Genomic DNA, 9996 nt, shown 5'->3' on the forward strand with positions numbered 1-9996 from the left:
AATCACTTTATAAACTAGTAGTCAGATTATCTGTATATAACTAGGTAAAATTAACATGCTCACATCTGTGCCACACACAGGACTGATAACTTACAATGCTCACCAGATAACTGCTGTGTCAAAATGCCTTTGGGTGTTCTATTTTAAGGGGCAAAATGGGCCTTAAATATACCTTATTTGTAATACTGGAGTAAATTAGTTTCAGGGCAGTAGAAAGAAACCAAAATTAAGAACAAGAGAAAGAAAAGCTTCCATTCTATATGGGTTATGCTTTGACAGGTTGAACTCCAAAGAATTGCTAACGTGGTGGCAAAAAATGTATTTTCTCACCTTCTGCATAGGCTTCACTATGATCCTCTATTTGCTCAGATGTTTCCAAATCTGTGATTTGGTCCCAAAACCTTCTGCATAAATCTGAGTTTCCAGGAAAAAATGCTTTCGAAACTGCAAATTCTGAGGCTTTCTCCATTCTCTTCAATATTACACACACAAAAAAAATCCATTAAGATGGCAAGCACTTTGTTCAGAGAATTTCTTTCCTATTCAAGAAACTGATTTTCTATGAAATGCTGAGATACTTTCATTTTTCCATTTTTATAGGAACTCTGAGGTTTAAACATACCAGACCCCCAAAATTTTCTGGTCATTATTGATATATAATATGAAATAAACTGTAATATTTTGCCAAACACAATTTTTATATTTGCATGGAAGGTTATTTAAACTTTAGATAATTTTCGTTTAGAGCATTAGTAATGGAATCATGAGACATGGGTAATTTGTTTTAAATACATTATAATATTTTATTAGTTTCTATGTCACTAGGACTTGCATATGAATATGAACCAGAGAGAGAATAATTAAATTTTCTCAAATCACTACCCCTGAAAGGAACCTCTCCATCATGTCAGGCAAACTGTAGATTCAATAAAATTGGGATAAACAGAGTCAATGAACTGTAGTCATCCAGAATGTTTTAACTCAACAGTGAGAGTCCAGTAAAAACATGGCCAAATTCATGGGATTGGGGAAAGAACTGAGGAAGGTGGGCAAACTATCTTGGCATCTTGGTTTACCTGCACAGTACAAAAGAATTATCTTACAACTAGACCCCTGACCTTCCCCTCTCCCTTCAGAGCTGCCTTCTCCCACACACCTGCTGCACCCCCAGTCTTCCAACTCAGGCAGTGACGACCACATTCTTTCAGTTCTTCGGGACAAAAACCTTGGAGTCTTTCTGGATTCCTATTTTCTCTCTCCCTTTCACCCCTATGCAAGCTGTCAGGAAATTTGTTGACTCTATCTTCAAAATATATTCAGACCCCTTCTCCTCACCTCCAATGCTATCACTCTGGTCCAAAGCACCATAATTTCCTGACAAGTTTTCTGCAATAGCCTCTAGCCACGGCAGCCAGGGTGACTCCTTTAAAATTAAAGCCAAAGTCCATCCTTACAGTGTGCTTCAAGGTCCTGCACTGTGAGGCCCTTTGAAAGCTCTCCCAGCTTCTCGCCTACTACTCTTCCCTTTCCGCACTCTACTTCAGTCACACCTATCTCCTTGTTCATTGCTCCTCAAATAGGCAAAGAACATTCCCATCACAGGGCCTTTGCACCTACTGACCCTCTACCTGGATTGCTCTTCCCCAGATCCATATGACTCTTTCACTTCCCTTGAGTCTTTGATCAGTACTCTCCTGGATCTACCTATTTTCCTACTCCGCTTTAACTTTCTCTGCAGCACATATCACCTTATAACACACTATATAACTTACTTATTGTATTGTTTGTCTCCCTGTCTTCTCCCCACATAACATAAGCTACTTGAGGGCAGGGATTTTCGTCTTCTTCACTAGTGAACCCCCAGCACCAAGAACAATGCTTGGCACATAATGGATGCCCAATAAATGTTAAAAGAATGTATAAATGAAAGACTTTATTCAAAGAAAACTGCACTTCCCATAGTCTATGTCATTGTCTGACCTATTTTGAAAATAACTTTTCCTCCTGCTCTTCATGGTAAGACTGGTACTACCTTTGCCAAAACTTCTCATGGGTTTTACTTCTAAGTTCTCATGGGTTTCATATATTAAATTCAAGTTAGACAGAAGCAGAGGAATAAAGCTGAAAAGTCAAAGGGTAATGTGAAGAAGATATAGAAAATAGAGCACACAGGAAAATATATGAATCACAAGGGAATGTGATCTAATCAGGATTAGAGTCAGGAAAATATCATTCACTCTTATGAGGTCACTCTGGGGAGACTAAGGTACCTGTATTCCCACATTATTTCTCACATCCTCTGAAGTGCCCAAATTCATCTTAGTGGTATATATAATTTATTGGATGGTCATAATATGCTTGGCACATTGCGTTCCCCTTTAGGATTTTAAATTCTAAGATGACAAGACAAATTTCACATACGTTGTGTATATTCGTGTGTATATGCACATTTATAAAATAATGTGCAAATAAACTGATCAACTTATTTTTTAAAATATCCACACACAAAAAAGTAAACAACAAAAACAAGTTTGCACCTCTTTTGTTACTCAGACACGACCTCTCTCTCTCAGCCAACTCTGCTAATAAATTCACTACCCTCCCCCTCTACGTGGGACATGACTCTCGGGGTGTAAGTCTCCCTGGCAACATGGCACAGGACTCCCAGGGATGAGCCTGGTCCTGGCATCATGGGATTCAGAATGGCTTCTTGACCAAAAAGGGGAAAAGAAATGAAATAAAATAAAGTTTTAGTGGCTAAAAGATTTCAAATAGAGTCACAAGGTCATTCTGGAGGTTACTCTAGGGCATTAGAATAGCCAGAAGGAAATACCTGAATCTACTGAACTGCAATCCAGTAGACCTGATTCTTGATGATGACTGATTGTATAGCTATATAGCTTTTATAATGTGACCATGTAATTGTGAAAACCTTGTGACTGGCACTCCCTTTACCCAGTGTAAAGGCAGATGAATAATAAAATGAAGAATATGTATATGGAGGGTGGGGAGGGCGTGGATAAGGGCTATGGATGCTTGGGTGTTCTTTTTCTTTTTTTTCTTTATTTTGGAGTAATGAAGATGTTCTAAAATTGATTGTGGCAATGAATGCACAACTATATGATGATACTGTGAGCCACTGATTGTATACTTTGGATGCATTATATGGTGTGCAAATATATCTCAATAAAATTGCATTAAAAAAAGAAAACAAGTTTGTAGATGTGATCCATTCCTGTGGGTGTAGACCCATTGTGGGTAGGACCTTTTGATTAGGTATTTCAATTGAGATGTGACCTGCTTCATTCAACGGGGGTATTACTCCTCTTACTGGAGTCCTATGTAAGAGGATAAAAGACAGCAAAAAGCCCCAGAGAAGCTCAGAGAAAAAAGACGAAGGAGCCAGAAACTGAAGCAACGAAAACCAGAAGAGAAGGACCAGCCGATGCCACCTTGTGCCTTCCTATCTGATAGGAGGCCAGACCACCAGCAGCCTTTCTCAGGAAGAAGGTATCATCTTGTTGATGCCTTGAATTGGATATTTTTCATGGCCTCAAATCTATAAACTTGTAAGTTAATAAATCTCCATTGTAAAAGCCAACCCATTTCTGGTATATTGCATTTCATCAGCTTTAGCAAACTAAAACAGTAGACTTCACTTAGTTCCTCAGGCTATGAGTGAAAGAAATGACTTTTTATGATGTGATCCTACCTGAGCTGGAATTTGTACAGCTTCTTCAAAACAGGAGGTAGAGAGTTTGAGAGTTTAGAGAAAGACTGATCATGGTACTAAAGTAAGAGTAGAGTCTGGAACTGTCAAATAAAGGAGTAAAGAGAAATGTTTTCTTGTATCTAACAGAAGTAGTGTTAGGGGTATCACTGAAAACCAAGAATATGGAAAAAAAAAAAAACTAGATAATGCGAAGATTAGAAATAATTTTTTTGTATTTCTTTGTTTTAAAATCATATCCATACTATTTTTTTTCCAAAATAAGCAGGTAAGAGACAGGAAAAGTCAATCAAATTATATTTCAGTAACTTTTTCTTTCAGCAAACCCTGATTCAAAGGCTAGCCCTTTTCCCAGTAAAAGCTTCAGTTTTCAAGGACTTCAATTGTTGAGTTTTTTGGTTCCATGTATCATGCGTGCAATAAACAACTAAAGAATGATTCTAAGATAATAAAGTGTGATTTAAAAAGAATTGAACATCTTCAAAAGCTTATTACTCAGTAACTAGGTTATATATAAGCATATAATTGATAAAGGAACTATCACAATTATTCCTACAATCTTATAAGTGCTCAATACGTGCTCCATTGTCCAAGGCACAGATTAATCCCATGCCTACTCCAGACCCTTTGTAGCCTACCACCATGAATGGCAGAAACAGCAGCCACAATGCACTGCTTCATTTCCTCAAGGCCAGGAAGTACAGACACACCCCACATGCATCCTCCAATAGTTTTGTGAGTAACATATTTTTCAAAGTGTCCAATTCTTTCTTAATTACCCTGTATAGGAATAAAGGTTTACATGTATGACTGCCAAAATAATTCCAAGAGGAAAAAGTGTTAGAGGATAAGATTAGGTTAAGGTGGGTGAGAAAAGTTGTTCACTGAGAATGGCATCTCAAGCTGAGCTTTGAGAGAAGGATCTAGTTTGGCCTCCAGGAGAGGAAGACCACTCCCAACTTGGGGATCAGCATGAGTGAAAGCAAAGGGAAGACTTTTTTGATGAAGGGGAAGGTGAGTGGCCTAATAGGAATCACACATGGCAGCAGTACAGGTAGGTTGATAGTAGAGGTAGGTTGACAGAGGGCCTTAAATGACAATGTGAAACTTAGGGAGTTTCATCTAATGTCACAGAGAATCACTGATAGTACAGGAGGAGAGAACTGACGTGATGAAAATGTTTTTTCAAAGCTCAATCAAGAAGCATAATGTACTGGAGTAAGAAGATGAGTAAGTTTATTAAATCAGGATGAGGATGAAGGGTAAATCATGGTATGCTGTTGCATTTGGGGTGACCTGTCCCAGGGCTCACAGTTCTACTCCAGCTTCTGCCTGATTCAGAGTGACTTCAACATCCATGAGGATGACTCACCAACACATCAGCCTCAAGGTCTGCTTGATTTTTTGTGTTCCATCAGCCACCCACCCCCATTGCATTTTGGCAGCCACTCACAGGATCACCCTGAACCATGTCATACTGAATTTTCTGCTGCCCAAACCCAACACTGATAACCTCCTCTCCAACATCAACCTCCTATCTATCTCCCTCTTTCACTCCTCCTTCTCCTGCTACATGGATGTTGCACCTCAAAGTCTTCTAGTCACTGTTCACCTCCCTCTTTTCCAACTTATCAGTCCTTTCCTGTCCAGCCTGCATCTTCAACTACTTTATTAAATCATCCTCAAAATTCTGGTCCCCTTGCCTTTCCAGTGAAAATCTCTAATGCTACATCATTCTGATCTATCAATTTTTGGTACCATAAAAAAATTTATGATTGCCACTTCAACCAGGTCCTCATTGCTGCTGAGCAATCCATCTTCTGTTCTGAAGAAAGGCCTTTCTCAACTTCATCCTGCTTTCTAAGCCCTTTCTATATATTGCCACTCCCTTCCACATCACAAGGTCTCAGCTGATTTTGAGACAGGGTCAACTCAAGTGGATTTGGAAATCTGAGGTCCAGAAGTTATATTTAGTGTACATCCAGAGTTGTAATATATTAGGAATTAAAATCAGAAGACAGGGAAGTAAACAGAGAGGCAGTAGGAGAAGCAAGAGAAAACAATGTTAGAGAAAAGATTATGGAGGAGAAACTTTCTACAATAAAAAGATAACTGTATCGAACTTAACCTTAAAAAGTTGGAGAACTAAAAAGAGACTGCTGTATTTGGCCAAGAAGTTGTTTACGACAAGTTTCTATGGCGTGGTAAAAAATAGAAACTGCAGGAAAATAATGGTGGCAGAAAAAAAAATTGATCAATCAATCAATCAATCAAGGAGTCCAGGCTATACAAACAAAAAGGTTGGATAAGAAAAGAAACAAATCACATGGCAATCAAAATGGACTTGGGGGTTAAATGAGGACTTACTGATTTTTTTTCAAGATGGGAGAATTGAGGACAAAATGGAGAAGGAGCCACTGCAGACATTTTAGAGAAATGATACAAGGAACAATAAAAATCTCACTGAGGCAAGCTGGCTGACAAGTGCTTGAAAGAGGAAAATGGTGTTAAGGCAAGCCAGAGCAAAATTTTACCTTCCCACTTTAATAAATCTTCCCCTCTGAAGAAATGGTAACGAGATGTAGCTAGATGTACATGTACACTAGGCTTTGAAATTGAGGAGTGATCTTCCCAGAGGCTGGCCTCTAATGATGGTGGATCCATTTTAGTTGTTTTCTATGTCAGGACTTTTCCAGTAGCCAGGAAGCTCTCCCTGGCCCCAGCTAACTTAGTGCCCCTTACCGTGTGCTTCCATTACACCTCTTGATTGCCCCATCAGCTCTAAGTAGTTGTTTATTTCACACTGGACTATAAACTCTGGGAGGGCAGGGACTGTACCTGCCTCTGCACAAGTTTATTTCCAATGCCCAACCTAGTGGGCTGATACTTAGTAGGCACTTAATAAATACTGGCTGAATGAATAAATGGTTCACAATTATTACATGTAGCCTAGGTTCCATCTGGCTTGGATCCCACGATGCTTGTCAATTTAGATAAGTAATAACTCTTCAAGATACTATCATTGGGAAGATTATTTCCCTAGGAAAATGCTGCATGATTTTCAAACATGTGGCACACAAATGAATTGAATATGGCAAGTTACCCAATTGACATTCAGAGTCATGTACCTGAAGTGATTTAACGGTAATTTCATCTTAAATGATACATGGGCTCAAGAATATACATTTCAGGCCTGGAAGAGATTGCAGAGGTCATCTAGCCCTCTCTCACCCTCACTCAAGTGCTCAAGCATTCTTCATTAGCCCTAATATTAAGTGGTCACTTCAACTCCACTTGAATACCTCCAGTCATAGAAAACCCATCTCTTTATGAGAATGACCATTCCATTTTTGGATAGCTCTAGTCATTAGAAAATTCTTACTTGTGATGTACACATAGCTTCTATCCATTGGTCCCCAAGGTCAATGTAACCACAGTACAATCTTACCAATATCTCAAAGAGGCTACCACATCCTCTCCTAAGGCTTCTCTTCCCTTTTTCTTTTAATCCTTCTTCATGTACTCCTCATGGCATTTGAAAGAGCATGTCTAGACCTCTTTTCTTGTCATTCATACTTAAACACTTTCAAGAGAAGCAACAGAAAAATGAAAAAAAAAATACTAAAAAGAAACTAATGTAGCATATATCTAGTCACATGGATTCACACAAAATGGCAAAATATGTGCAAAATGGAGACCTATTAGTATTCTTTTTCTATCTCATTATGTCTCATTCTCAATTCTTTTTCTATTTTAATTTTAAAATGTCCTTACCTTAATCCAGTGTTCCACATTGTCAGGGTCAAAAGCAGGCTGCAGATAATACATGCAGAATATTAATACCCAGCTTTATCTTCATCAACCTTGTCATTTTAATCTATATGTCTTACTAAAACATAAAAGTACCTTTTATTTTTTCTCCAGAGCATTTCATTAGAAAGCTCAACCCTGATTAGCAACAGAAGTTTTCTCTGGGACACTGTCTGTCTGTTTTTACCTCTTGGTTGGGCCCCACCTCCAGAGATTCTGATTTAATTGGTCTAGGGTGGGGCCCAGGCATCAGTATTTTTTTAATGCTCCTCAAGAGTTACAAACCAAGATAGAGAAACACTAGGTATAACACTCCTCATAAAAACTGAAACACTGATTAATTAGCCAGATTATCCAAGGGTCATAGAGCAAATCTTCTGATACAACATGCCCCTCTCCTCAGCCCCCTCTTTATAGGAGTAGCCTGTAGCAAGAGGCTTTCCTATCTTACCTAGATCAGGGATATTGTTCATTCCAATAAGAACTATGGGGTGGGGGAGGAATGAGAGATAATCAGCCCTTCTTCACTTTTTAGCAAAGGAGAAAATGAGGTAGAAATCAAGCAAATTTCCACTCAGGTCAGGCAAATAATCTAAAAGTAGAAACCAGACCACTAGGACGCCTCCTTTCTTCACTCTCTAACTCCCAGCAGCATGCAGATTTCTAAAAGTTACTTAACAAATAGAGTTATTTGCTTTGCTAATAATTCAGGTGAGCTTTTAAATAAATATGGAAATATCTAAACTAGCATACTGACACTTGGAGGTGGGAAAGGTATAATACTCTCTTTCACTTATATAATCCTTCACCTTCAAAGCACCTTACAAATACTAATTAATGCAGCTGTAATGCTGAATAATTTTTTCACTGCAACAAAGAGCTGATCTTATTAAAATAAAACTGAACTTCAAAGAGCTCTTAGGGTTTCTTTTTGTTGTTGTTGTACCTTTTTAAACTCTAGGCAGCAACAATAAGTACTAGCAGCAAAAAAGTCATTTTGCAGTCTTAAGAAATTGCCCCAAATTTTTGCCTCTCATCCTCAAGTCTGTACTCAAAACCTATTTAGAATCCAATCCATTATGCAATTTGTATACAGCAACTGGAGGAGACTCAGTTTCCAAGTCTAATGCTCCAGTCTGCAGCCTCCAGTATCTGGGACAAACTATTCATCAAATGTAAAATGCCCAGTGCATTATTTAGTTGGTATGTTTAGCATAAACAGCAAAAACAACTGCTTGGTGCCCTCTGGAAGGCCACATGTCTACCAAATGTTTTTTTAAGAAAGGGTGAAAACAGCTGGTGAAATTGCTCTGAAGCTGAAAGCTGAGAAGCCTCTCCATTTTGGTACTCTCATTTACATTTAAAGCATTTATTTTTGTGGCTGTTAAAAAGGTCGTCTGTGGAAAGCATACACCGTGTGACTGTGACTCTGCACATGTCACTGACCTACCTATTTCAAATTTAACACGAGGTTATCAGTTTTTCTTGTCTTCTGATGCTAATGCATCAAAAGAGGTAACAGATATGAAGAGGATCTATGTTCCTGAAGGTGGCCTGAATTTAGAAATTCCTGTGTGAATCAAGGGTTGATATATTCAATATCAACTTGCATTCCTGAGTTCATTTTAGATGCTTTAAGCAAAACTGGAAGGGGAAGGGACACGAGGTAGAGGATTTAATGTGAACACAACACCACGACCAAACAAAGATCAGTTTTCCCTGACTTGCAAAACATTAAAAAAGAAAAGAAAAGAAATGTACGGGGACTTTCCTAAAATTGTGTGTGTGTGTTGGGGAGGAGATCGTGAACGAATGTCCTTCAACCGTGATGGACACTACCAGACTTCTGTTTTGGAGAAAAGAGTTAGATGAAATCAGTTCTTCCACTATACTGCCCACCAAAGTCTTAAGGTGCCCATACTCCAAAGCTCCTAGGACCGTTTCACTCCGGGCCATGCCAATTTGGGGCGTTGAAGAGGCGGCCCAGAAAAGAATGTCCCTGGGGAAGCAAGAGGACGCACAGACAGCGCCGCTGCCGATTACGGGGTCGGGCAGCGACTCGGGCGGATTCCCGCCCCCCAGAGCTCCCGTTTGGGATCACCTTGGGATTCGGCTTCCTTGTGAACTCTTCCCAGCGACTCAGCCCCGTCCTCTTCCTTAAAGCGGCCTTCTTCTGGGGAGCCAGCATCATTTCCCAAGTTTAGGCCGACGTTGGCTAAAGCGGCACCAAACCCTTCTTTGCCCAGGCAGCCTTCGGGTCACCCTGGGAGTTGTAGTTCCTCCGACCGCAAGGAAGGCAGGTGTCCTGGGCCTCCGAACCACCGCCCCCAGGAGGCTTTGCGCAGGTGGACGCGTTAGCTCAGTTACCCATGGCAACGACAGCGGTTCGTCGGCCTCCAGCCTCCGGCGCTCGCTTTGATATTATCTTTGCCTTTTACTGGCGCAGTGTGATGATG

General features: G+C 39.7%; 1 protein-coding gene across 2 annotated transcripts in view; it reads right to left on the minus strand.

The window, feature by feature from the left end:
• Positions 1-9815, minus strand: part of CCDC191 (coiled-coil domain containing 191) — a 107438-nt gene extending 97623 nt beyond the window's left edge. The window contains exons 1-3 of one of the 2 annotated variants that reach the window (XM_037835639.1): positions 9642-9815; positions 7505-7543; positions 331-472 (exon numbers count right to left, since the gene is read on the minus strand). In XM_037835639.1, the coding sequence (XP_037691567.1) occupies positions 331-472; positions 7505-7543; positions 9642-9731 (271 nt within the window). In that variant the 5' untranslated portion in view covers positions 9732-9815. Of the gene's footprint in view, positions 1-330; positions 473-7504; positions 7544-9641 lie in introns of those variants that run through there. The other variant, XM_037835650.1, reaches the window with a different exon arrangement.
• Between the last annotated feature and the right edge of the window lie 181 nt (positions 9816-9996).

Source organism: Choloepus didactylus, chromosome 1, assembly GCF_015220235.1.
Source record: "Choloepus didactylus isolate mChoDid1 chromosome 1, mChoDid1.pri, whole genome shotgun sequence".
Classification (NCBI taxonomy): Eukaryota; Metazoa; Chordata; class Mammalia; order Pilosa; family Megalonychidae; genus Choloepus; species Choloepus didactylus.